The following is a 26,993-nucleotide window of genomic DNA, read 5'->3' on the forward strand; positions in this document are numbered from 1 at the left end:
GGGCAAGGGTGGGAAGTTGCAAGAAACATGAGGTAGCTGCTAGGAGAATGGAGTCAGATGTCAGAGACATTTCTGTATTTGTAAACAAACAAAAGCTTGACACCCAAATGGGGCCAGTCTGGTGGAAAACAGCAAATTCATGACCTCCATCAAATGAAAGAAAACAGATTACAGAGCAGCAGTACTTGCTGTTCTCCCTATCTTTGGGAAGGTCGTGCTGGTTTTACGAGGCTCTTGAGAGGAGCTGACCTGAAGTGACTGCTTTACGTTTCAGGGAGGTTTCTGCAGTTCACCATCCATCACCAGCTGAAAGGGGTCAACCCAGTCTCCATTTGTTTTTTTGTTTTCTTCCTGTCCTCTAGTTTTATATCTGGCCCAAAATTTCCTTTATTTTTTTTTCTTTTCTTTTTTCTTTTTAACTTCTCCCTGTTCCCTTCCTTTCCTCTCTTGTCTTACCATTTCCATTTGTTTTTCCCCTGTTCATCCCTCTAACTGCTTTCAAGCTCTATATTTTTACTCCTTAAAACTGAGCCCTTAATCCAACACTCTTATTTGCACAGACATTTGTTCAAGCAGTTGATCTGATTATGCCACTTGTCATTCACTAACTCACATTCCCCAGCTGCAAACAGGCAAACAGGCCCATATAAAAAAAAAAAAAAAAAAAAAAAAATTAGATGTTTTAAGCTAGCCTTGTATGTGCCTGAATTAACTTGTAACTCAAGCAGTTGCAATTGCTCAGCCTTACCTTTGGTTCTGCTGAGGAATAGTCCCATTATACCAGCCAGGCACAGATACTGAGGACAACATGGATTTGGCCACATCATTGAAGCAATAAGCAGTTATATTGATATAATTTTTATTTCAGATGCCTCATTCCCTTTGATGGTGCTCAGAGATGAGCTTGAGGAGTGGGGCATTTTCACATTTTGCAAGTTGAAATCCTTTTTGCACATCTGACCTTTTGTGTGTCTGGATCTTTTGTGGCTATTTAACAAAGTGGGTTGAATTATGAACAGGTGTGTAGCCAGGGCATCCCTGCTTCCCTGCTCTACACATCTAAAACTGGTGACTTGGAATTGTAGCTCTTTCACAGGGTTTTCCCATAGCTCCAGACCTTGATGGGTACCTGTCTCCTGGACCTCTGCTCTGATGGCAGTGGGGATGCTCTAGTGGGAAAGTCTTCATTCCCAGCAACTGGGAACTTCCAGTCTCCTTTCTCCAGCTGTCCCCAGACCTCTGCCTATGGGATCACACCACCTCAAAGCCTTCCCTGCCGGTAATCCAACCCCTACCTCCTCGCAGTGACTCACTGCTGTCCACAGGAAAAAAACAAAACAAAACAAAACAAAACAAAACAAAAAACAAACAAACAAACAAAAAAAAAAACAACCAACAAAAAAACCCCAAAACTGAATCACAATCTCAGCAGCTTCTGCTGACCCCAGAACAGCCTGCAAAACAAACACGGGCGGCAGACCAAAGCGGAGGTGGAAAGCCACGTTTTCCTTTAAGCAAGAGCACTGTGGGACCCTGAAAAGGAAGATTTGTTTGCGTGCTGCTTTCTCCAGCATGCCCGTGCTTGTTTGCAATGCATTCCCGAGGGAAGCTGCCGGGTTTCTGCGGGGACGGGACCGGAGCCGCGTGGGAAGGCGGCTGCTCCGTCCCTGTCGTGGGTTAAAGGGGTGGCTGAGAGTCCACCTAGGAGAGAACCCCCTTTGTGGGCTTTGCTTTGGCAAGCTTGTTGTGTAAAAGTAAATTGCTTTGTAATCTGGGGTGATTTAAACTTTCTTTCTTCTTTTTGAAGTTCGTCGGGATAATTGAAGTCACGCTGGCAAAGAAGGGAGGAGATAAGTGGCAAAAGCCAAATTCTGGGCTAGGGGCATTCTGCATGTGCCTGGGATCTGCCTAGGAAGGAAGCCAGAGGAGGACAAGCTGCTGGGGTTAGAACAGCCAGGGAGAGGTAAACCCAAATTGTTTCTTTGTAGAAAAAAAAGAGGGACCATTTTACCTCTTTGAGCTAAAACCCACGCAGACAAGGTGGAGCCTTCTACAGAGGGACAGAGCCTCTGGCACCGTGCTGCGCCTATAGGGATGGTATGGGAGATATATGCACAGTGTGCTTGGCACCCCAAGCTGAAGCTATCCCGGCCACAGACACCCCTATTGCAGACACCCCTGTTTCAGACAGACATCCCGGTTGCAGACACCCGGTTGCCGTAGAAAGCACCTCCAGGGCAGAGGGGAGCTGGGTGGAAGATGTGGCTGCCCACCCCCTCTCAAGTTCAGACCTTGCTAGGAAGACAAAGCCTTGGGGGAATTCAGAGGGAGTATTTTTTTTTTCTTTTTTTTGGTTGTTTACTTAGCTTGTGGGAGTTTAATGTTTAATCCTCGCAGAGGTGTGAGTGGGTTGTAATTGTTAGCCATGATTTCTGCCTCTTTTTCCTTTTGTCCTTTGTTCTTCCTTAGCTCTTGCATTTTGTGGACTAAAGTGGCTTCCCAGTGCAGCCCTCTGGCCCTTGATTCCTCAGTAAACTGCTGGTTTCTAGCATTCCCAGGAGCCTCCTCATTTAAACAACTCAAATGAAGGGCATAGGAGCCAGGGGTGGTTGGTGCACTGGCTGCTCCCTAACCTCAAAGGAGGAGGATGCCTCCCCAGCTGGCAGGCACCAGTCCAGACTGGTGTCCCTCACTGTCCCTCCCATCACTCCTGCATACTGAAGAGCCAGCTCCATGTTGTGCTCCCAGCCAGGAGAAGCAATTTTTCTGAAATTCCTCTGTCTCTGGCAGCGATGGTTTCTGGTTTCTCAATAGAAAGAGGAGCAAAAAGAATAAATGACAGCACAACCCCTACCAAGGGAATCCTTTTTTATCCACTGGCCTTCAAACTGTAAAACAATTTATGCCTGTGGAGGCTGGTAGATAAATGTGCCATTGCTTGCAACTACCCAAGGCAGCCCTGCAAGGCTGTTACCTTGGGGCTGGTTTGTGTCCCAGCACAGCTCAGGGATGCTCCCAGCACAGGTTCACCTCTGCTCTCTCCCAGCATCTGCCACAAAAAGCAGCTGCTCTAATTACCCACCCTGCTTCCCCTTAGAAATGTCAGATCTGGCCACAGCCTGCCACTGTGAACTGTGCTGCTACACTTTTGATGTTAATTTAATTAAGGATTTTGATTACTTTTGCTGGTTAATAATTAACTGAAACAGGACCAGATGATAGTACCGTTGGGTTCTTATTGCTCCTAACAAAACTGAAAGATGCTTTTAAAAAAACTGTGAGTCAGTTAATCTCTGTAAAAAGAGAGATGTATCTTAATTGACATCAAATATTTATCTTTTTCCCCTGCATCATCTCTACCTTACTGCTTTCCAATCTTAATTCATCTTTGTGTTAGTGGTTCATAAAACATTATTAAATATCTACAGAGGTATTTTCATAATAGTTAAATCATTCCCAGTCAGACACATGGCCCATGTCATTAATGTTCCTTTGAAATGTTCTGAATGACCCTACCAAGTGTTGTACAATGAGCCTACCAAATGATCCAAAGGATAAATCATTTCTGTTTTCTCTTCTCCATGACAAAACAGGATTTACAGAAGCAGTCCTCTTTTCATCACTAATAGCAGAATTGCATTCAGTCATAGAAAAAAGATTGATGCATTTCATAGCCCAGCTATCTACAGATTAATAATACAAAATCCTAAAATGGGGCAGGGCATCCCAATGCACCTTGTGGAAATGTTTCCATTCCAGATATCAGGAGAAACAAAAATCCAATCCTCTTTCCATGGAAAGAGAGTCTCTACCCTTGAAATATAAATCCACCTGGCTAACTCAGATATATCCTGGCCAGATGAGCAGAGTAGCTTGATGGCAAAGGCAGCATGAGAACGGCTGTCAGCATCTGCCTGCTTTAAGATGACAGATTGCAGGGAGCAGAGACACCAGCACTGCCAGTGCCTGAGCAGAGGTGCAGCTGACCTGGCAGTGCCTCTGTTTACACAACCCCTTGGAGCTATTGCCACAACCAGTGGAGCTGGTTTTAGCAAGAGAGGAAAATCTGTGGAGAGAAAGGAAGTGCTGAAAAGCCAGATGAGCTACAGCAGTACCTGGAGAGGTGCTGGGTGCATTGGCAGTTAAAGAATTTTCAGCAGTGGTTCAGTTTCACCCAGGCTCAGCTCTGGGTGTGCTGGCTGATGGTGACAGGGATTAGAAGAAGGGCTCCAGATAAAAATTGTTACCTCCTAAAGCATCTCTGGGGGCCAAGAAAGAGAGACCTTGATTGCCTCTGTGCCCTCTGGTGGGTTTTTTGCTGTGCCTCAGGTACAGGGACGGCTTTCTCAGTGCAAAACTCCATTCCCCACCTCAGGGGAGCTGGCTCTGGTTTTGGGTCTCTTCCCCATCAGTAATTATCAGTTCATGATGGCTTCTGGATGGGTAGCTGGCAGCAGAGGGGTTGTGCTAGAACTGAACAAAGCTTTCTTACTTCCACCCATCATGGACTCTAACAGGCTGTCACTCACACACCCTGAGTTGTTACAGCAAAATTTAATTTTTTCCAGGTAAAAATCCAAATGAGAGCAGCTCCAGCCATCTGTTTTGCTCCACACTTACGTGATCTAATATAAATGTAAATTATCCCCATAATATGTTGCAGAGTAAAAATTTGAATAAATATAATAGCATCTCTTATTGCCTGGCCCTCACACTCTGTGTGCTCTGGTAGAGTATCACTTTTTAGAGTACCACCTCATGTTGTGCCAGGGGAGGTTTAGGTTGGACATTAGAAAGAATTTCTTTACAGAGAGGGTGCTCAGCCATTGGAATGGGCTGCCCAGGGAAGGGGTGGATTCTCCATCCCTGGAGATATTTCAAAAGAGCCTGGATGTGGCACTCATGTGCCATGGGCTGGGAACTGCAGCAGTAGTGGATCAAGGGTTGGACTTGATGATCTCTGAGGTCCCTTCCAACCCAGCCAATTCTATGATTATATGATTCTATGTTTACCTTGTTGTGTTCTTTCACACACAGACCTCAAACCCTTGAGAAGAGGCAGATCCTGCTAACCAGCACCTGGGGAAGGATTAGCACCCCAAGGCACAGCATCACCTCTGTGACACTGCCAGAAAGCATCCCGACCTTTTGTGCTTGTCCTCAGAGCACCAGAGCACTGTGTGGTGGCTTTATGGCACCGCTGAGCCCAGGCACAGGCAGAACCAGAACACCGGAGCTGAGTAAGTGACTGCAACAGCCCTGTAAACTGAAAGCCCTCCAGGCGGTTTGCATAGATTTCAGTGCAGAATACGCCCTGTGCTGACAAAGATTAAGTTCTCCTCTTTTAAGAGGAGAATGAAAGAGGTAGTCCTCAGCTGAAAAAAAAAAAAACAAAAAAACCAAAACATTTCAAACTTTGTAGTGCAGGGAGACTACACTTTACAGGATCTTCACATTAAATGGCTTTGGGCTTTTTGTTTTTCGGTAATAAGCTTTGCATCTTAAAATGATGAAAGGAAAATTCAAATGCTCTGTTTGACAGAAAAAGAAGCACGAGTATAATGCTATGCACATAGGGGTGAGGAAAACAACTGCAACATAGGAATATTAAACCAGTGCTAACGAGCTCCAAGTGATTAAAAATGACTTTCAGGGAAATGGAGTACTTAACTCAAAAGGCCCCGAAATTACTTCATCACTACATACTTATACACAGCAGTTACATCAAAGTGCTTTTCTACTTCAATATCAAATTAATATCAAGCCCCGATGACTGGCAGCTAAAGCTGAATGAATTCTACCTCCATGTGAAATTAAATTTCCAAGCTCTGTCAACATAATTTTCATCAGAAGAGATGAAGTTTTGTCCCTCGGTTAGAGGCTTTAAAATGCACATTATAAATAGGCTTTAGAGCAGTTTTTGAATTAAACTCCCTGCTTATCCTGCAGGGATTTTAGTGCTTCTGCTCCTCTCCTCCCCGTGGGAGGTGTGGAGGGAAGAGCCCTGTCCTCTTGCCCTGTCCTCAAGGTGCCTGTCACACACACTCTTTTGCTTTAAGGCAATGACTGTAGGGAAACCTCCTTCTGCAGAGCTGTATTTAATCACCTGCAGGGATGGAGAGGGTGTTTTTCCTTCACTGCCCCTGAGCTAGTGATAGCTTGGGGACCAGTGCTGCTCTCTGCTCAGGCTTCAGACACTGGCCATGACTGGAGGTGAAGATGACAGCCTAATTTCTTAGAGTCCCTCTTGCTCATGTGTTTAAAGTCACAGCAACTGGCAACCCTGAGGGGATTCTTCCCCAGCTCATACTGACAGGAACTTTTGTCTCCCTCCACATCATGGTAAGTGATCCAAGTAAGTACTAAATATTACCTAACCAATACTGTGTCCTTGCAGAAAGCTCAGAAATCCATCATGTAGGATAAAGTTTAATGATGGAAAGGCTTGCTTGCTAACAATGAAGGTGTCAGCAGAGTGATGATGTCTCCTCATCTCCTAAGAAAAGCAGCCCCATTGAGCCCAGTGCCATCCCTCTTAAAACACTGCACAGGAGGTATTCTGCCTGGGGATGGAATTTGCAATATTGAGCCCATGAAAAAATAAAAGAACAGAGTGAAAGCATTACTAAATCACTGGCCAGGCTTTTTCCTGTTTCCCACTGTAACATAACAAGTTAGTTTTAACAAAAACGTTTTGTCCAAGGCAAAATGAGTTTCTCTGGAGCAATGAAGTGAGGTTTTGTTCATAGTTCTTTATTTCTGTGTATGTCTAATGCTGCTGAACTTCTGTTGCTGGATAAAATTACCCATCATGAAAATACAGTTAGAAAATTTAAGAATGGGGATACTTTTGAATTGTTGAATATTTCTGCTTCACTGCTAGCATTCATATGCATATATATATATACACAGGGTATATATGTATTATGCCCATTTATATCTGTATATTTGCATAGGTATATATCTATATATACACACACACATATATGACTCCTTTGGTATTATTCTTACACATGGACGTTCTACCAGGAGTTTCTACACCTTGTGAAATAAACACTTGCTCATAAATGTGCATATTGCCACAGGTCTCCCACTAAATGTTATTTATTATAGACTGTATTTTGAGTAAGTAGGATCCCAGTAGGAAATGAGGTCTAAGCTCTCTTCCTGTTTCAGTGATGAGAATCACAAGCGGCTCCTCAGTAAAGGATGAGTACAAAAGGGACCTGCCAATATTTTTTTTTTCTGAGGCATGAAGAGTGTTGTGAGAATACCTGCCAGCTTTTGAAAACTATGAATAGAGACAACTAGAGAGGAAATAAGTGCCTGTCTCATAATTCTGCTGGAATATACAGGGCCTTGAGCCAACTACTGAATTGAAGTCAGTGGCAGTGCATGGCTTTATTCTTGAAAATGTCTAAAAATTGCATAGTAAGTAAAAAATAGATTCTGTCCTAATCTTGGCACACCTGTTTTGCAGAAGTAAAAGGCTATCCCTTGGGAATACCTGCTGGCAAAGTATCCCTTCAGATCTGAAGTTTGCCACCACATTATCTTTTAGATGTGACACAAGGAACACTGAAGGTGCTGAATTTCCTCCAGGCTGGTGAGCTCAGCTCAGCTTTAAGTAGCCTGTGTACAAGTCCAGTATCATAACACTGGAACAGCTTCCTACTGAAGGGAAGTTCTGCTTTAAATAGAGGCATTACAGGACTGCAGTTATGTTTATGTTATGTTTATTGATAACTGGTTTAGTGTGGAGACAAATTCTGTTGGGCTCACCTGCACTGTTTGTGTAATGCACGTGGGGAAAAAAAAATGTTTGCCCTTCATCCTTCTTCTCATCTTTTAAAAGCATTATGTGAAAACAGATAAAAAGGTTAAAGGAGATATTAAATACTGTGAGCCTTGTGCAAGGCCAGCCTGGTTTATCTGCAAAGCTATGAAGGAGAAGTCCTCACTCTGACATGTGGGGTAGGAAGGAAAAAGTCCTAATTCAGTGGGGAGAGGAAAAACTAAACACAGGGATTACGTTAACAGGAGCAATGCTCACTTGAATTAAATCTGTGTTATTATTTTAAATGTTCATGTTTGTTTTGCAGGAAGGTGTAGAGACTCCCTGTAGATACTTTGCAGTTGTACTCATTGAATTAAATGTTGACAAATAAAAAAACACTGAGCAGGACTGCAAGTTGCTTTAAGCTGGCCTGGTGATACTGACTTCAAGGAAAGTGCCTGACTTCAAGGCTTTTTATTATTGACCAGATGTTAGCAAATTTATGGCAAGCATAGAGATCAAAATACACGTCCTAGGCACAGCTGTAAACTGATTTATTTCAGCATATCGGTTATCCACAAAATGTTCTCTCTTCAGCATTACAGGAATAAAAGATAGAAGGTTTACAGAAAGTTTAAAAGCACACAGAAGTCTGCATGTCTGGGGAGAGGAGATGACCAGAGCAATGCATTGGGCAGAGAGAGATGGATACTGGTGGCAGCTGATTTCTCCATCCCATACTGTGAGCTCTTTGCCTTTTGATTGCCCACAGGCCTATTTCAGGAATATACTTCCATGAAAGGTGCAATGAAGAGAATCTGGCTATTTAAAAAAAAATTATCTCTCAGCTGAAGCAAAGGTAGTTCTTTATATACATGATTTTCTCCTCACTAAATTGCAAACACGGAGGAATTAGGCAATCTCAAAAAGAAGGTTGCAGCAGTCTGGAAATTACAATAAACTACAACATCAAGTTTGCTACTGATTCCAGTATAATGTATTCCCTCTTTTACATGTAATCATGGTTTGGGTTTTTTTTTTTTTCCTGAGTGCTATTATCACAAAGTATTTGAAAGTTAAGGTGTATCAGACCAGAGACTGCCAGGGTTTTCACTCTGCCACCCTCCACACATGCGTTGTGAAACGGCTTCTGGTTTGCACGGCTTTTTGATTGCGAAAAGGGCACCTCCTTTTTGAAAAGGGGATCTCCCTTCTGAAAAGAGGATCTTGTTTCTGAAAAGGGAATCTTTTCTTCTGAAAAGGGCTCTTCTACGTGCAGTGGGCTGGCAGCCCGTGTCCAGCCATTGTTTCACGAGCAGGGTCACAGTTCTGTCAGCGCAAGAAATGTCAAGGTGGGGCCGAAGCATGAGAGGGACACGCTCTACAGTGGAAAATGATTTCAAAAAAGTATGAATAACTGTGAATGGAGTCCAGGTTGAAAAGGTTGGGCTGGAGAGGGAGAAGTTTCCCTGTTTGGTGCTGGCTCTGGGACAGGTTTGGCCTCATGGCGGGTGAGGTTTGTCTGGAAACAGAGGTGCATTTCCATGCAGCCCCCGAGTTCAGGTGGTTTCTATTTTTACAGCTTTGAGCTAGAGAAGAAATCTGGTTTGCTGTTTTGGAAAACACCAAGTGTTTTAGTATAAATAGAGGATACGCTTCGATGGTAATTCCCATTAAAATCGGTCAGATATCGTTACTGGAAATTGTTACTTGCTTCAAAAAGCTCTGGGGCAGCCCCTGAACCAACTAAACCTGTGAGAGGTGCAGAGGAACAACCCTTACACGTTCAAACTGTGAAGCCCTCCTCTGCGGAAGGACTCTCCAGGCAACTTAATATTAAAATCGAAGTAACTGCACGTTATAACAAAACAAAACCGAGGAGAATTATCATGAACCGAAGCTCCTCCTCCCCTGACTCTGGCGGGAGCTTCCTCGCCTCAGCCGCGGGGACTACAACTCCCGTCAGGCTTTGCGTCGCCGCAGCAGGCCCCGGTGGAACTACATTTCCCAGAAGGCCCCGCAGGGGGTGCCTCCCGGGGCTGAGCTACAGCGCATGCGCAGAGGCGGGGTGGAGCGGAGCGGAGCGGAGCGGAGCGGGGTGGGGGCCTCGGCGGTGTCGCCGCGGTCGGTGGCGGCTTAGGCGGTGAAGTTTCTGCGGAGGGAGAAGAAGGCGGGAAGGGGAAGGAAGGGCCGCTCGCTGAACCGAACCGAACCGAACCAAGCCGGGCCGGGAGGAAGAGGCAGGTCCCCGCGCGGCCCGGCTCTCTCCTGACGGGGACTCCCGGACTGCCCTGGACTCCAGTGAGTGTCTCGGCCGGGGCCGGGGGAGCCGGGGCGCTGAGGGGCTGTGGGGCTAAGGAACTGGGGGGTTGAGGAGCTGAGGGGCTGAGGAGCTGCCCGGCCCGTCGAGGGGGGCTCCTGGCTGATGCTTCTTCCTTCCGTGCTCTCCCCGGGTCCGAGCGGGCAGGGCAGGCAGTGTCGTCTTCCCTCGACGCCTCTGCCTTTGTGTAGCTCCTCGATCGCAGCCGCTTCGTGCCTTTCCCTTCTCTCCTTCTTCGTCTCCCTTTTCGTTTTCCCTCCAAAGCCGCCGCCTTAGCGTGCGGGCTCTGCCGTGGTTCTCCTCGGGGCAGCGCGGAGGAGACCGTGGCGTAATTCTCCCGGTAAAGGCTCTGTCACCTCCCCAGGGGTGAGAGGACGGGTCTCATTACCCCTTACTATATTTATTATTATTGTTATTCTTTTCTTCCTTTCTCCTCCTCCACTTCGCTCTGGAGGCATGTTGGGAAGGAAAGATCTTATCTGGGCAGAGCCCAGCAGTGATGGTGCCGGGGAGGGTGTGGAGCAGCCCGCCTGCCAAGCCGGGCCTGGCTCCCTCCTGCTCATCCCCTGCTCAAGCTGCAGCTTCCAGCAGAGCTGCCTACGATTGGGACACCCAAGACGGAGTTTGGGCTAGTTTGCTTGTAACTTCCAAAGGTTCTGATAGAGGGCATTTTTTGGGAAAGCTGGCAGTGCAAGCCTGCGCCTGGGAGTTGTGTTCTGGCTTAGTTTTAACCCGGGCTGGTTATTTACTGGAGCAAAGTGTCTTTAAATGAGTAACTCGACTATAAATGAATGTTAAACTGTAACTCATGCTGTCAGATTTGTAGGTTTTAGCACATGTAAAATTCCCAACGTGCTACTACATTAACACAGATTTCAATGCTGCATGCATTGTGCAGTTTTCTGAGGTGTAGCTGATGCATAATCATTGTATTACTGCATAAAATATTTGCAGTGTTATCACGAGGACAATCATTACTGTTTAGGGAACAGACTCCTGTTTTGTGGCCTTCTTTTTTAAAAACAAAGTCTAATTTTCACTTATCAGTGTCCTGTGTTACTTTATTAACAAGCATAAAGAACTGTTCCTTTTCATGTATGGGAACAGTTATTAATTTGTTAGGCTGAGCATTATGAATTAGGCATGAGCAAAATGATGTTGCAGAGCTGAGAGGGACACTTTCTTTTTTTTGTTTAGATTTGTATGAGCTAGACTTCTGTATGCTTCTCCTCCTCACAAAAGCATAGTACTTTTTAGAGACTTCTAGACACCCTTGCATGTAAGCAGCCTGACTGGTATCAGCTTTTTTGTTGCCTTCTGACACTAGAAGGGACTATAATGCCACAAAACAGACATTTTCTCTTCTCTTCCTGTTACCCAGTGCTGTATGTGACACTAGAAGGCAGAGCTATTCTTGATCATACAGTTTGGGCCTCTGAGGTGCTAGGAATAGCTTCTCCCAGTTGAATCCAGCAACGTTTGTTTGTTTTTTTGTCTTTGATTTGACCACTTCCTTTTTTATACTTTTGGGCTGTGTTCCTTAGGATGCAGCACAAGCACCATCTGCACGGAGATGGAGCTGGGCATGGCAGCTTTGGGTGGTTGCTCTGTAATGTTAACTCTGTCTTAATGAATTTGCCATACTGCACTTTTAAGGATGGGATTTTAAAAATATTTTTGATTTGAAGGTAGTTCAAGTTTGATGAAGCCTTGTATCAGTTTATTTCAGAGTTATAGGTCCAAATTAAAAGCAAATTAAGTAGTCCCTGAGAAGGTCTATACATCCAGTTTTGTATAGGAAGTTTTCTTTAAGTTTTATCACCTCTTCTCATGAGGTGGATGAATTCACAGATCACTTTGCTGCATTCCATTCCAGTGGCTTTGGAACAGTGCACTTGCCTTTTAGGTCCCTGTAGCCTTATCTCCTACTTCTGGTTGGTATTTTTGAGAGTCATGCAAGTAACAATACATAAAACTGTCAGGTATGTAAAGCAGAGAAGTGCACAAGGGCTGTTTTCCTGTTTGTCTCATGAGTAAGTGTTAAAAGTGGGCTAAAATATTTTAACAGCAGAGAGAGGTTCTTGGCCTGGTTGTTCTTTGGAGGCAAGCATTTTTAATTCAGGAATAAATAAGCACTGATGCTGCATAAAGTGATTAATTAAAGAGGTAATCCATGAGAGTTTTGTGTATCCTGGATATCCCTGAATATGAGACTGCTGGAGACAGCTTTGCATAAAATGTAAAACTTTGTGTGTCTCTCTTGTGTTCTTTTCTGCAGTTATTAAGCATTGCAGTTTTAGTTTGTTAATGTAGAAAATTTAATTTTTAGTTAGTTGTAAAGATGAAATCTACTTTCTTAAGCTGTTTTTGTGTTTTTATAGCCACAGTTGTCTTTATGTTCTATTGTCCAGCTGTACATTTCTAGAGTGGGAATAAAGAAAAATAGGCACAGGAGGTCACTGACAGGTATATTGCTGAGTTTAAATGTTTCAGAGGAGCAGATGCTTTCATAAAAATTAGAGAATAGAGAAGAATTATGAAGAAGAATATGAAGAATTATGAGAAGAATATGAAGAACATAGGAAGCATCTTAATGTCTTTCCTCCTCCTCCTGTCCCCCTGTATTTATTCTTCCTCGAGAGTGGTGAGTGACAGAAGACAGATACACACGTGGGGAGTAGGGAAGTCATGTTGTGTATGGGGAAAAGAACTGAATGCAGGAAAAGGCCTTGGTTTTTCCAGGTAGCTGTGGCTTATTTCAGTAGACGAGCTATGGCAGCGAAAGTAATAAAGGCTGCATGGCAGAAAGTTAGTGTAGAAGAGAGGAAGTGTGAAAGTCAGGTTTTATTGACTGGAACAGACTAGAAAGAAGTTGAGGACATTACTGAAATGTGAACAGATCTCTTGCAACAGTCTCTGGTAGTGTTGGACATAGCCCAGACTGCCAGGCCTGCAAAATTCTTAATCTATTTTAGTAGTAGAATCAGAATTCCATCAATGCCTCTTACTAAATGTTCCTACTTATTTAAGTTGACAGTTATTGTAAATGTAGTAATTTCAAAATGCAGCAAACTCGCTGGGAAGTGAGTGCAGAGGTGAGAAGTTTTCTTGGATGCCATGGATTATGCTTCCTTGAATCCAGCTGTACCTCAGTGTTTGCCCTAACAATTGCTTATGATACAAGAGCTTGTGTCTTTCTTGCAAGATTTTGTTTTTCCCTGATAATTATGAACAATAGAAACATTCTTAGAAAATACTTTCAGGGGTTTGAAGCCAAATAAACCTTTGTGCAGCTGTGTAATTGTATGAAAATACAGGGTTTAAACTTAACTGAATTCCCATGTTGTGGCACTGAAGTAACTGGCTTTAGCATGAACTTTTTTACAAGATGGAGCAACTGCTGTAGGTGCCACCAGGAAAAAAACCCCAAACAATACAGGAATTAAAACAACCGGTGCAGGTATTCTTTTGGTTTTGAGCCTAAATGCAACAAGACAAAAATTGCTCTCGGTGCTTTATAAAATTATACATGAAACAAGCTCACTAGAATGTTGATACTTAACTGACAGAGAAGTGTAGCTGCTTATAAAAATCACCTACTGAAGAAGTGGGAGTAACAAGTGCAGTTCAAATTCAGGTTTTGAAGTTACACTTGAATGCACAGAAGGGCAGAAATTAATTGCAGTGGGAGATCTGGCTGAGCTGTTTCAAAATTTTTTTCCTACTCTTACACTGATCCCTTGGAAGATTTGTAAGCCTAATGTAATCTTGACAGGTCCTGTAGTCTGACTCTGAGAAACGTTTAGATAAACATTCATATATGGTTCGATTTTTATAAATAACACTTTCCTGTTAGTGCTAGGTAAAGCAGCAGGGTTTTGTTGCTGTTGAGGAAGGAAGCTTGGTTCATTGTCTCAGCACTAAGCAGCAATTTCTCCCTCAAGGGACTTGCAGAAGCATCTAGAATGTGTAGGTGTTTCTTTAATCTTGGAGAAGGAACTTATTAAGCTTTCTGGTGCAGAACTGTATGAGCCACTTTTAGCAGATGTTATCTGCAGGAGTAGGGAGTTGCAGGTCTGGTAGACGTTTGTGGCATTCAAGAGTTTAAACAGTTTTCAGGTTTGAACATATGCCTCTGCCTTGAAAATCTGAATAGTTTCAGGTATTTTATGTAGAAGAAAGGTGGTTCAATGGTGAGGTTGCTGCTCTGGGAGCTGGGAAACAGGTTCAGCTCACTGTGTTGCCAAAGCTTCTTGTGTGGCCTGGGACAAGCTGCTTCTCTGTCCCTCCGTTCTGCCGCTGAAACTGCAGGGCAGTAGCAGTTGTCTGCATCCCACGAGTGTGACGGGTACAGCAGTCAGGTTTTCATGTGTTCATTACATCAAAACGGGAACTTGGGGCATGTAACTCCCTTGTGCCAGGTGGCAGAGGGTGAAGAGATTTGCCCCAGTGAAAAGCGAGGGGTAAGCTCCAGGCAGAAGGAATAAAATCAGAAAAATAAGGAGGGTGGCAGGGGGAAAGCTTTGATTGGGAATCACTAGGATCAGTTAGAAACAGACAAGGCAAGTATTTAAAAAGTTTCAGGAGCACAGCATTGCTTTGTTTAACAAAGTATGAAAGCAGGGCTTAAAATACCTGAATGAACCTGGCAAATATTTTCTATTATGATTCAGCCACACAGGGAACAATAGCAAAGCTGTCTCCATTCCTCTCTCCACTGCTGTTTCCTTTGGAAAATGTTTTTTATTATGGTTAACCATTGCATCGAAATGTTTTAGCTATCAATTCTGTTCATTTGTTCTGCTGGCATGATAGGCAGAATGTCTTCAATTCAGACCAGTGTATTGACCTTTCATGTGAAAGCTTGAGAAAAGATGGAAAAGCTGTCTCCCATCTGCCCCAAGGGGCAAGACAATTTGCAGCCACCTCTAAAGAGTAAGTGGCTTTAGTAAGTTCACAGAGCAAAAAGTATTTTGGATTTAAAATTTTTCTGGTGAATTATAAGCTGGTGTTGTCATGCTGTAAACTGAAAATGTAGACGAGACAGCAATTACCAAGCTTTGCAAACATGTTTTCATTGTGGAGAGTCAACACTCCCAGGAACTGTCTCTATACTGACAGATAGGTGATAAATGCATTAGTTTAACATGGAATTGTTTTGATGTGTGTGCTTTCCATGGGTGCTTTGGTACCCACCACATTTACATCCCATGTCCAAGAAAATGTGTTTGAACTTGTCTAGACTAGTGACTTAATTAAGTGTTCTCTTGTTAAGGCTGAACAGTTACATGTCAGGTTTGTTGTAAGAGTGAGAAGTCCTCTTAAAACTGCACTTCAAAAGGTGTTGTTAAATAGATTGGTGAACTCTTTAGGGAGGCTTGTAATAACAAATGAAAACTTAGGCTTTACTAATAATTCAGCTGATGAGTTATTTCTGTAGCTAGCAGGGTTGGTGCCTGTATGTGCACTAGTCCTGCAAAGTTAGGTAGCAGTGTTTAAAGCAAGACCTGGCTTCAGAAGTGTTCTTGCCTTTATTAGATTTTTTTCTCATTAACTTTTCTCTCCCCCTTTTTTGTTTTTTTCCCTTAAATCAAGTTCACTGTAGGTGCTGTAAATTACTTATGCTGGTTTACTAATTCATGCTGGTGCCCTGATTTTTGGGTGGAGGAGCAAGATTTCTTAGGTCCATTTATTCCCATCTTCAGGGGAAGGCTACAGCTGGGTGTTTGCAAACCAGTCTGTTGCATACAGCTCAGGATTTCCAGGCATGTTATTGCACATACACAGGATTTGTGATTCTTCTGGAGCATTTCCATCCTGCAAAGGCCCAGGAGCCTGATGACTTCCTGGTAGCTTTGGGATTACTCTGTAGGTGGAGCATGGTTTCTCTCCACAGGGCATCGTAATTTACACTTTGGGAACCACCAGTGTCAACAGCTGTGCAGTAATCTGGTGTTTGTGTCACTGCACAAAGAAGAAGAAAGGCAGGGAAGAAGGTCAGCAACCAAGACAGAAGCTGAACCTGGTTTGAGGACAACTCCTTGGGCCTCACAAGTTGCTGCCAAGGAGGAAGGCTGCTGGAAGTGAATTGTGTGAGAGGTTAGAGTGAGGTATGTTTGTCAAGTGAAGCATCAGTGTGCTGGCACCATGCTACCAAACCTACCATAGCAGATAAACTTATATAAAGTATTAATTTATTTCCCCATGGAAGGTGAGACTTTCTTATTAATATCACAGAGTGGGATTTTATTTTCTTAATTTAACAAACACAAAAAAATGGGGAGGGGAAGGTAATGACTTCAAAACCTTATTATTCAATGGGAGTTTAATTTTCTCCTCCCACCATGGTAAACAGGAGCTGGCACACGTTCTGTAAATGAGTACTGCTTCACTTACAGGAGACAGACAAAGCCTTATTCTTCCTAAAGAACTTTCATTAAACTTGCACTTTCTGGAGAGCTCTGAGATTAGTCCTAATCTCTGTGAATCCTTCTGTAGTACTAATATGACAGATAAGTGAGATAGATTCTGAAGGAGACATCTGGTCCTCACAGTAGTGGGAATTTTGGCTTGCACAGTGGCTTATGCAAAGAGCTGAATGTGGTCCGTGCCATTATGTCCCACAATATTAAAATAACACAGAAATTTTAAATTTTAATGGCAACATTTTTTTCCTTCACATGTGTTAATGTAGGTGAAATTGTGGCTTCTTGTTCTGCATTGAATTTGTTAAATTAGATCAAATTTGATCATCAGTGCCTTGCTCTGTGTTTTGGTTTCATTAAATCCTTCTACATCCTTAAAAAAGGTCAAACCAAATATTCTGCTAAACGTTCTTTTCATTATTTGACACTTTAAATGAATTGAAACATCATTGAAAAATCACTTCTTTACAGTCCTTGTTAGACACCACATTTTGGTTACAAACATTAAAAAAAAGTTTGCTTGCTTTGTTCTGAGCTCAGTGTAGAAAAAAAAAAATTGTTAAAAGTTTGTGTTGAGATGGCCTGGTCTGTGCAGTGCTAGCAGATATGTGAAATCACAATTTGCAGGTGTTCAGCTCTTCAGAGATGGCTTTAGAGTGTTTTAAATATGTACATCTTAAGGGAATTAGTCTGACTGTGATGTTCTTGCATTTAAATTTGGAACTTGCCTTTGAGTCTGTATGTAAAAGGTAATTTTGTACTCTGCAACATTCTCATAAGTTTCCCTCTGTTTGGCTTCTGCCCAATGTTTTCAGCAGATTTTGGTGCTACTAAGGCAGATTTTTTTCCAGAGTATGCTTTCAAAATTAATCTTACACCTTCTTATCTACGTGCTGTTTGTTCAGCAATATAAGGTACTCTGGAAACTGAGGAAAACCTTTTCAACTTGCTAATTTCCTAACCATCTGACCTTTCATTTTTTTTCATACTTTACGGGAAGATGATCTGTGTTTGTTTCTGCTGGTGAGTTTGTACTCAGGATTCAGAGGGAAAATCACCAACCCTGGTTCAAAAGGGGCAAACTTAGGGTTGGAGTTTTTTGTGTGTGGGCTTTTTTTTTTTTTTTTTTTTTTTCCCAACCTCACCTTTTCTTACTGAAATTCCTCTGGTCAAATAAGCTTCATAAGGATTTGTAGTTTGATGCAGATAGTCTTTGTGCTTTGTTGGGATACTCTTGGAACTCTTTCCCTTTCATATTTGAAGACAAACTTGGGCTGAAATTGGGATAGCTGGCAGTGGGTGGAAGCTGAGTTCTCAGGAGTGGTTGGCCTAGATGGCTAGCAATTGAAATTAAACAGTTATGTTACTAATGAGTAACTAGTATTAGCAAGTAATCCTAATAACTAATGTGCTTACTCCCTGATTAATTTTTAATTTGGTTTAGTTGTCATGAATGGAAGAATTTCTGGACTAATGAACATAAACATTTTCAAGAACAAGGACCTTATTTGTCACACTTGGAAATTTGCATACTGAAAATTTTGAAAAGGCTCATAATAATATTAAAAATGATAAATAATAATTAGCTTATTAAGAATTTTAACTAGAATGTAACTGACATTAATAAGCTTTTAAAAATTGTTTTGAAGATTGTATAAGTCAAAGTGAATTAGTTTGACTGTTTTATTTTCCTCTGTTGTGCTGATCTCTAGTTATATCTCATTCTGAGTGATTTTGTATTGCCTGAACTGAATAGGAACAGATGAAAACCATACTTATGACTGTTGTAAAGGCTGCTTTAATGAACATACTCTTTCACTATCTTTTAACTTCATTGTTTTACTTTATTCCTTTCTAGGCTAGCTATCACTCAGAAGGTATTAATAGATAAATTTCAGGAGTGTCTTATAATGGCCTCATTTCACAAGGTGCTTCCTTTTATTTGCATCAGCTCTGTGCATTTAATGGACAGTTGAAATACTTGTTTTAGCCAGGCAAAAACCATTAATACTTTAGGGTTTATTTTTCATTTTGGCTGCCTTAAGAGATTAGTGATAGAGAGGGATTTGACATCCTGTGCAGTGCATTTCCTCATTTCATCATATCCCAAAGCATTTGGCTGCTACTGCAAACACCTTAAGATGGAGGAAAGCAGTTAAACTGGGAGAGAAACATCAATTCTAACAATTCCTGCAAAAGTTTTTGAGGGAGCGCCAGTTTGTTCCACTGTGCAACTTGCAGGTCAGTATTTGGAACAGACCAGTGGAAGATGGATTCAGGGAACTTTGGAATAGTTTCCTTAGAACTGTGTCTTCCCCTAAAACAGACTGAAATTTGTACATAGACAAGGGTGACATTCCTGCAGTTTAGCCTGGAGATGAAGCGGTTGTGGATGGACTGATGTCCTTCTCCGTGGGGAATGATTGCAGCTTTCTGGTGAGCAGAGATCGGAGCTGGAAGGAGCCTTGAAGTGGCTGTAAAAAATGCTTTATCTCTGGGGCCTGTAGGTTTTACTGGAGTAAAAGAAGGTTTATTAAGCTGTATGCTTTGAGGCATTCCTGTTGTCAAATGTGTATTTTAATACGTGTTGGTTATATGTGGGTGTTCCCCCCTGATTAATGCTGTTGTGTTTAGGTAGTAAATAGCATGGAATAAAATGCCAGTAATTTGGCTTGCTGAGCTACACAGGGGAAGGGGGAATAGTTGGCTTACCCTGACGTAACAATTCTTTCTGGAAAACAGTAGATCAGGTGGGTTCTGAAGGCAGAATGGTGACTGAGTAAGGACTTCAGTGCCCCATGGGACTGCTGGTTTTGTTAAATGATTCATCAATGTAAATGATGATTTTTCTATCTTGTGGCCAGGTTAGGAGTTGGATTGTGTGGTTTGCCTCACAGTTTGATGAGGAATAGGAGAGGTCAGTGCTACTGGTGCTTTCAAGTTGTTTTTGTTTTGTTTTTAAAATTAACTCTGTATGCTTAGGAATTCTCTTCCAGGTGAATATTGGCCTTCAGCAGCTGCTTTTGTCCTTCTTGACTGCTTTAGAGAGAGAATCTAAATTTAGAGCATATCCTGGAGACTTCCAGTTCTCATTCATAGACGTTCTCATTGGCAGAAATAGTTTAAAATGTTGCTTTTTCACACTATTCTAGCAAATCAAAAGTCGTGCTGTCTCTTAACCAAAAGCATGCGATGTCTGATGTGCCCCCCAGAGCAAAATCAAATCAGTGAAGGATCTTTGGGAAACAGAAAAGCTCAGCAGGTCATGTTAAAGCAGTCAATCCTAAATTATCTTCGGTTGTCATCAGAATTGTACCAAAGTCATCTCTCCAGCTGCTGGATTAGTGTTTTTCTGTCCTGTTCTTGGTGCTTAGGAAATTGTGGCTTTAAGGGATTTGTGAAAGATGAGCAGAGATGTAGTCTCTGAGTTTAAATTATCCATACGGTGTTCTGCCTCCACTGGAAGGTTTTCAAGGGGTTGAAAATACAGAATTTTGAACGACTGTTCTGGAAGATTTATGGGACTTGTTTTCAGAGGCTGTTCCAAGCTGGTTGTCTCAGGGTTGGATTTCTACCCCCTCCCCCCTCCTCTACGTAGTCCTGGATGTACTCAAGAGGGAAAGCTTTCATTGCTGTATTCCTCAAGGGATAAGCAGGACTGTCTGAACTTATCCCTCACTCTTGGGAGTTGGTAAATGGAATAAATGGCCAGTAAAAGAGATGACCAACTGGAGAGAAGCTGATTTACAGCAGGAAGCTGCTACTAATTGCCAAGGCAAAAGCCAAGAGCATTTGATAATTAAGCTGTCCCTGGAACTGCAGGAAAGACTGGAGATTGCTGGGGATCCTTCCCTTGGCAGTTACGGAGCTGGTGTAAAACAGCAGAGCTTAAAAGGGGGTGGGGAGGAGGGGCTGGTATGACTTGTGGCATCAGGTTCAGTTTATCTGGTGTGGTGCTGTGAATGGTGTTCATCTTATTGCAGAGATGAGTAAGTGGTAATGTATGTGTCTTAATCTTCTTAGCTAATAGAAAAAGAACCCCCAAGTCGTCTCATGCATTAAGTTAAATCCAAAGTCCAAAATGCCCGTGTGCTAATAGAGCAGGAAGCAGAAGTGTTGCTCCAAGTTAAAGAAATAAAATAACAGTAAAATTATCCACAAAGCTTAGGGAGAACACATGTAAAATAAAACTAAAAAGGCATTAAGGAGCAGGAGGATAGCCTCAACACAGAAATGTTACCCTGCATGCCACTCTTAATAGTCTGGTCTGATTATGTACCCAAAGATATGGAGGCTGCAAGCTCTCTGTAAAGGAGGTGAGATCAAGAACAGGTGCTGGTGAGAAACTAAAAATAGAAATTAATGTAGGAGAGTTTAAGCAGTCTGTTATAAATGGTGCAATGAGGTGCTCATGTGCCTCTGCAGGTTCTAGTTGTGCAGTCATGCATTTACAGTTACAGACTGGGAGAAGGTGATCTGTGATTTTTATTTATAGTGGTGCCCAGGAAGCCAGGCAGCCTTCAGTTTGTGATATAAATGCTGAGGAATGTTGGTGTATGGCCTGCCCCAAAGGAAAAGAGCAGTGAGAGGGGAAATCTGAGAGAAGCTGGGCTGGTGAGGTGTGTACCTGCTTAAATTATTAAGTACACTGCCACTGGAAAGGGGGATGTAAGATTTCAAAAATAAGCAAGACATCCTGTTTGGATTATAGCACAACCCTCCAAGAAGGCAGTTTTAAGGAGCTGAGAATTTTCTGATTCCTTACATTTGAATGTCAATACACACCACAAAAGGGATTTGCAAAAATAGTTTTGGCTTCTGGTGGATGACGTCGAGAGCACAGGGAAATTTATTCTGAAGTAGCACTGTGTCATTGACTCATGTTCCTTCCTCCCCTGTGCTTTCCAAATCCAGGGAGGAAAGGCAGAGTTGAATGAAGTTGTATGCAATCTGTTACAGGTTTGATATCATCAGCTTTTCTCTCTCCTACAACTCATAATCTGTCCACAATACTTGATTCTAAAAGTGGGCAGGAGTTACTACACTGTAATATGAATTCTCAGAATATAACTGCAGAATATAATAGTGCATCTCCTAAGAGCTTTAAAATGTACACAGCCTTGGAGATTTGTGTTTTATAATCAGCTGAAGTAATAAATTAATGAAAAATAAATTTTATCTAGGTGTAAGATAGGGTCTGTATGCTGAAGACACTTCTGAGTTGAAGCTTTGGTGATTTGTTAGGCTGATAGTCTTCCAGCCAGATTCCCTACACTGAAAGATTAATGCTGGAGTTCTGCAATTTCTTTTGTTAATCTTTACAAGTAATGTGTTAATTCTGTCTTCATTACTTTTTTTGGTCAGCCTAGACTTGCCAGGAGAGATGTCAGGATGGTTTTTGTCACGTATGTTCAGCTGCTTTAGTAACTGAAAGGAAGGCACAAATTGATTTTAATTTTTTTTTTTTAAATGTGTGCCACAAATTGTGGTTCATTAATGAAAGCTGAATAGAATTGGTATTAATTTACAGTGGAATCTTGCCAAGGTACATTAGAAAGAAGACAGACTTTTAAAACAGGAAAACAATTGCATGATTTCATGTTTGATATCAATTTTATAGTAAAGTTGAAGGTATTTTGTTTTTTTTTTAATCTCTTAGTCTTTAGGAGCATCAGTCTGGTAGGTATCAGTAATCCCATGAGGAATTTCAAACTAATTTGAAGAAAAGAGCAGTTACTGAATTTTAAGTTTTTAAACCAGTGATAGCTTGTTTTTGTCAGAGGACAAAAGAACTGCAAATAGTATAGAAATTGGCTAGTAGTACTTTGAAACAGAAAATCAATGAATTTAGGCTTTTTTTTTTTTTTTTTTTCCTGCGAAAATCTGCATAATGACAAATGAGAGCTTCAGAATTTTGTCCTTTGACCTGGAAAAAAAAAGAATTAAATTATTGGAGGAGTTCCACTTCAGCTAATTGCATGCTTATAATGGAGTTTTCTGAGCATCCTCCCTTCCTTACCCATAAAGGTCTTTTTAAAGGTAGATGCTCTAACATGAAGTTGGTTTTATTCAAGGATTTTTAATCAATTTATATCTTGGTTCAAACACAAGGTTTTTTTGTTTCATTTTCTTCACATCTGCAGGGAAGGCAGCTTCAGCTGGCCCAGGCAGGAAACCAGCTACCCATCTCAGCTTTTTTTAGGAACAAGGTTTTTCTGGGCTCTGTAAACTGTTGATACTTTATCGTAGAAGTGCTGCGTATTTTGCTGAGCGACCACCTGGCACAATTAAGGACAAGACTGGTAGACGACAATTTAAAGAAAACAAAACAAAATTAAATGACAGCAATGTGTGATGCCAAGTTCTGCCTGCTTTAGGGTATATCTGAAAGGATGGCTACACTTCAGCTTGCCCCGAGCCACAGATGTGTTTCTGGTGAGATGTTGCTTCAGTGCAAAATGATCCCAAGAGCCAGCATATGAATTACTGATGAATATTTGTTACAAATGTGACATCGTCTTAAGAGTGCTCGAGTGTTTGTTGTTTGTTGCTAACTCAGTTACAGAACTTTCCTTACAGCTGTGATACTGAAGTTGTGAACAGCACACTAATAAAATGTAGATTACCTTCGTGAATTTTGTTACTTTATTGATGAACAAACCCCTGCCTTTGAAGCTTTAAACCATCTTTGCATACCTTAAATGTGGAGTCGTTTAGCTGTTGGAGGTGGAAAGAACAACAAATCAGTCAAGCACTTAATGTAAGGCTCACACCCACTTAATGTCTTTGCAGCTGTATTTAAAATGTCTCTATCAGAAGTGTGTTAATATTATACACAAAAATGCATAGAACTTCAGAATTTAGTAGCTTGCATTTAAAAAAGAAACCACTAAAATTTTGAATAGTCTGCCATCACTATGTTATTGCACTATTTTCAGCTTTTTTGCCTGTAGTGCTGAGCTGAGTTTTAGATCTGGTCCCTGGTGCCAGGCTTAGTGTATCAGACTTGAGTCAGCACCAAGAGATGAATTTGGTATTGGGCACAAGAAAAAATTAGTTCTTTGACAGACTGAAGTGAATGATTTTAAACTGTTTTCTATAAATTCTTCTGATATGGTATCAGAATCATGATACTGGATTTTTCACAAAAACTTCCTCAGAGTTGCTGAAGCAAAACTTGAGTAGCATTCTAATTAGTCATAAAAAAGGACAGGTGTAAATACAAGCATATGTCTACATACTTGCATATAGGATCCCTCAAAATAAATGTATGCATTTCTGTAAATCTGATTCTTCCAAGTGAACACTTCAAACTGCTTCACCATGTATCATGTTTTACTGTGGTGTATCAATTGCTAGGGAGAGTTATCAGGTGTCTGCCTCATTGTAGATGTATGTAGCTGTTTTTAAATCAAATAACTAAAAGCAAGGAAATAGTCAAGATAAACAATTTCAAGAGATTACTTTTATTATCAAACAGAAAATCTGGAAAATGTGGTGAAAAGTACAAGATGCTTAAATCCTCTCTTACATGTTAATATTGTTGGATATGTACTATTTCAGAGTTTTGCAACAAAATGTAGATAGGACTGAATTATTCCTTTCCTGCTCTAGGAAAGATTGGCATCAACAAGATTTTTATTGTATTTAAATGTTGCTTTATTGCCATTTTTAGATAAGTATGCAAATTTATCTTTCATCTTACAAGGCTGGCTCTTACAGTAAGATAACTGACCCATAAAATAAAAGGAAGAAAAAAAAAAAAAAAAAAAAAAAAAAGATGCAATAGCCTCCAGTAAGGCAGGCCCCTAAAAGGTGAAGCAGGCAAAATGGGAATAGGTGGCCAGCAGTTACAGATCTTTCTGGTTTTATTTATTTAAAGCAAAAGCGAAAAAAGTCAAAAACCCCCAACAAAATAACCCACCCCAAAACCCAAAATAAAAATGAAAAAAAGCCTCAAATGTACTACAACAGGGTTGTTGAGGATTTCAGTTTGGAACTAACAAGTGTGTTCCCATCCCTGTTGCTGTTCACACAACTCCATTTCAACTATTTAATGTCTAAAGATGAGAAGATGTCTGTTCTTGCATGCTGCTAGGCATGAAGCTCCTTTTTGTAGGAGAAAGAAAACATGAACAATGTTTCTGAAAGCTTTTCTGTTGAATTTGCTGAAGCAAAATACGAAGAATCATGTTGGACGGTAGAGCTGCTGAGAAAGATCCTTTCTTGACTATGAAAGGCGATGTCAAAGAAGGAAGTGTAAACCCAGGCATTATCTTAACTCTATGCAAGTCATGGTGGAGAACCTTTGGTTTTTCTGTGTGTAGAGGACATGTTCTGCAGTGCTCTACATCAGCACTTGTAGAAGCCAGTCTTGGTGGTTATCTACTCTTTCCCACCTGTATCTTTGCCTTTAGGATGTCAGATATCTTAAGCATATGATTCAAAGAAGTAAGATCTACCTAAAAACACAGTGGTAGTGGGGGGGAAGCAGCTATGCCACACTTACTCTTCTGTAGAAACTCCTTTAAGCTACTGGTTGAAACTGTTGAAAATGTCACGGGTAGGCACAGAGCAGTCTTAAAATTAGTAACAAGGAAGTTGGCTTAAATTCTGTGCTTTTTTTGTTTTTCAGTGTGATGCTCAGGGTCAGAAATGCCTTATGTGGATCGTCAGAATCGCATTTGTGGTTTCCTAGATATTGAAGAAAATGAGAATAGTGGGAAATTTCTGCGGAGATATTTCATCCTGGACACACGAGAAGACAGCCTGGTCTGGTACATGGATAACCCACAGGTGAGGTGATCCTAGCAATAATTTCCTGGCTTTTACCAGTTTTCACTTTTTTAGTTGTTTAGTTTTTCTTAAAAACAAATCTACTTTAAAAAAAACCCACGTTTTACTATTACCTTATGAACCTGGGAGCTTGGGGAAAAAAATAAGTTCCAGCGGTGAAATAATTATAAATCAGCTAATATATGCAGACAAAAAAATGAAGTTCATATTTCTGAAAACGTTTCCAGTTGCTCTTAACAGTAAAACATTAAAACCAACTTGAACATTGGGTGAATTGCCAACATTTGGAATCTTTAGGGATTTAGGGATCATAGGGGCATCTAAACTTGATCCCACCTATAAATCAGTTGTGAGGTTTGAATCGTGATATGCTGTATTTATTTTCTATTCATTGTTTTGAGTGAGCAGTGCAGGTTCTTTCAGGCACTAGGCAGTGCTGTTTAATACAACCAGATGAGCCCAATCACATCCTGGTTTCACTACACAACTCTTTTAATTCATGTGTGTACCTTTCCTTGCACTGCACGAGTCAGTTAGCTGTTCCATATGACTCTACCTCAACAGAATCAGTTGGTGAAAAACAATTTCTGGGCAAACTTGCAATTTCAACACAGCCTGAGTGGTGTAGGGATGAGGAAAGCCTGCATCATGGTGATGGGACAGCATCCTTTCTGTAAAAGCTGCTTCTGTAACGTGCGTGCATCAGTGTGTTCTCTAACAGAGAACAGATAATTGCTCAGGGCTTGGGTACAGAGACAGGGAGAGCCTAGGATCTAGGTCAGCTGACAGCTGTCTGCCAGAAGAATGTCCCTCTACCATTCTGCCAGGAAGACCACAGTTAAAATGCAGAAGTCTGTTGTTCAAACCGATGAAAAAATAACAATTAAACGCTGTGTAGTTCAATGAATGCAACTTGTGACTGAAGCAGTCAGGAATTCTTACTGAGGAGAAAAAAGAAATAACAAGAGAGCTCCAATGTTTGATCTCAGTGAGTGATATGAAGCAGTTCTGTTCTTCAGCTTCTCCTGTGATATAACCAGGGCATGTGGGCAAAAACTTGAAATGCCATAGAAATTGCAGTCATCAGAAGCTTTTAAGACTGATATTTACAGTGCACAACTCTTAATTTTTAGTTAAGCCTTTCTTAGGATCTTTTTTTAATGTGAAGAGTTCATACACAAATGAAAGGGTGCCTTGCACAGGGCAAGTTGAATCTTGTTGATTTTCTTCCACTGCTGCTTTAGTTTTGAAGAACTACAGAGCTTTTATAGAGCCACTGTGTGGAGGCCATTCTTTAATCCTTGAAGTGATGAAACTCTTTATATAGGATGAGTCTGTGGTGTGACCATGTGGGCCCTTTGTTGCTGATGGAAGTGCTCTGTTTGTTTCTGTGAAAATCACTTCAACTGTTCAAAGAAATAACGTTTTCAAGTCCAAATTACTATCCTAATAAAAATTTTAAAAAAAATGGTGTATGCTGGGATAAAAATCACTCTGATAAAGTAAGACTTGATTATTTATTTTGGCAGAGTGAGAAGACTTTATTATTTCAGTGTTACCTGTCTACAGTAAACCTCTAACCTACTTCTTAGCTTTGACATATGGTTGGAATATAATACAATTACCTATCTGTCTTTCTGGCTCTCTGTAGCATTAGGCTGGATCCTGATCTCTT

At 41.3% G+C, this 26,993-nt stretch overlaps 1 protein-coding gene and 1 long non-coding RNA gene across 11 annotated transcripts in view; both read left to right on the forward strand.

The window, feature by feature from the left end:
- The first annotated feature begins 1,432 nt into the window (after positions 1 to 1,432).
- On the forward strand, positions 1,433 to 4,688 carry LOC139798067 (uncharacterized). Its single transcript, XR_011726702.1, has 3 exons — positions 1,433 to 1,672; positions 1,808 to 1,963; positions 4,569 to 4,688. It is a non-coding gene; the product is annotated as an uncharacterized lncRNA (long non-coding RNA).
- Positions 4,689 to 9,858: 5,170 nt separating this feature from the next.
- PLEKHA1 (pleckstrin homology domain containing A1) overlaps positions 9,859 to 26,993 on the forward strand; it is a 37,198-nt gene continuing 20,063 nt past the window's right edge. For 7 of the 10 annotated variants that reach the window (XM_071749604.1, XM_071749611.1, XM_071749602.1 and 4 more), the window contains exons 1-2: positions 9,859 to 10,078; positions 25,158 to 25,318. In XM_071749604.1, coding sequence (XP_071605705.1) covers positions 25,178 to 25,318 — 141 coding nt within the window. In that variant the 5' untranslated portion in view covers positions 9,859 to 10,078; positions 25,158 to 25,177. Of the gene's footprint in view, positions 10,079 to 21,017; positions 21,142 to 25,157; positions 25,319 to 26,993 lie in introns of all 10 variants that reach the window. The other 3 variants (XM_071749603.1, XM_071749608.1, XM_071749606.1) reach the window with 1 other exon arrangement.

This window comes from Heliangelus exortis, chromosome 7 (genome assembly GCF_036169615.1).
Source record: "Heliangelus exortis chromosome 7, bHelExo1.hap1, whole genome shotgun sequence".
Lineage (NCBI taxonomy): Eukaryota > Metazoa > Chordata > Aves > Apodiformes > Trochilidae > Heliangelus > Heliangelus exortis.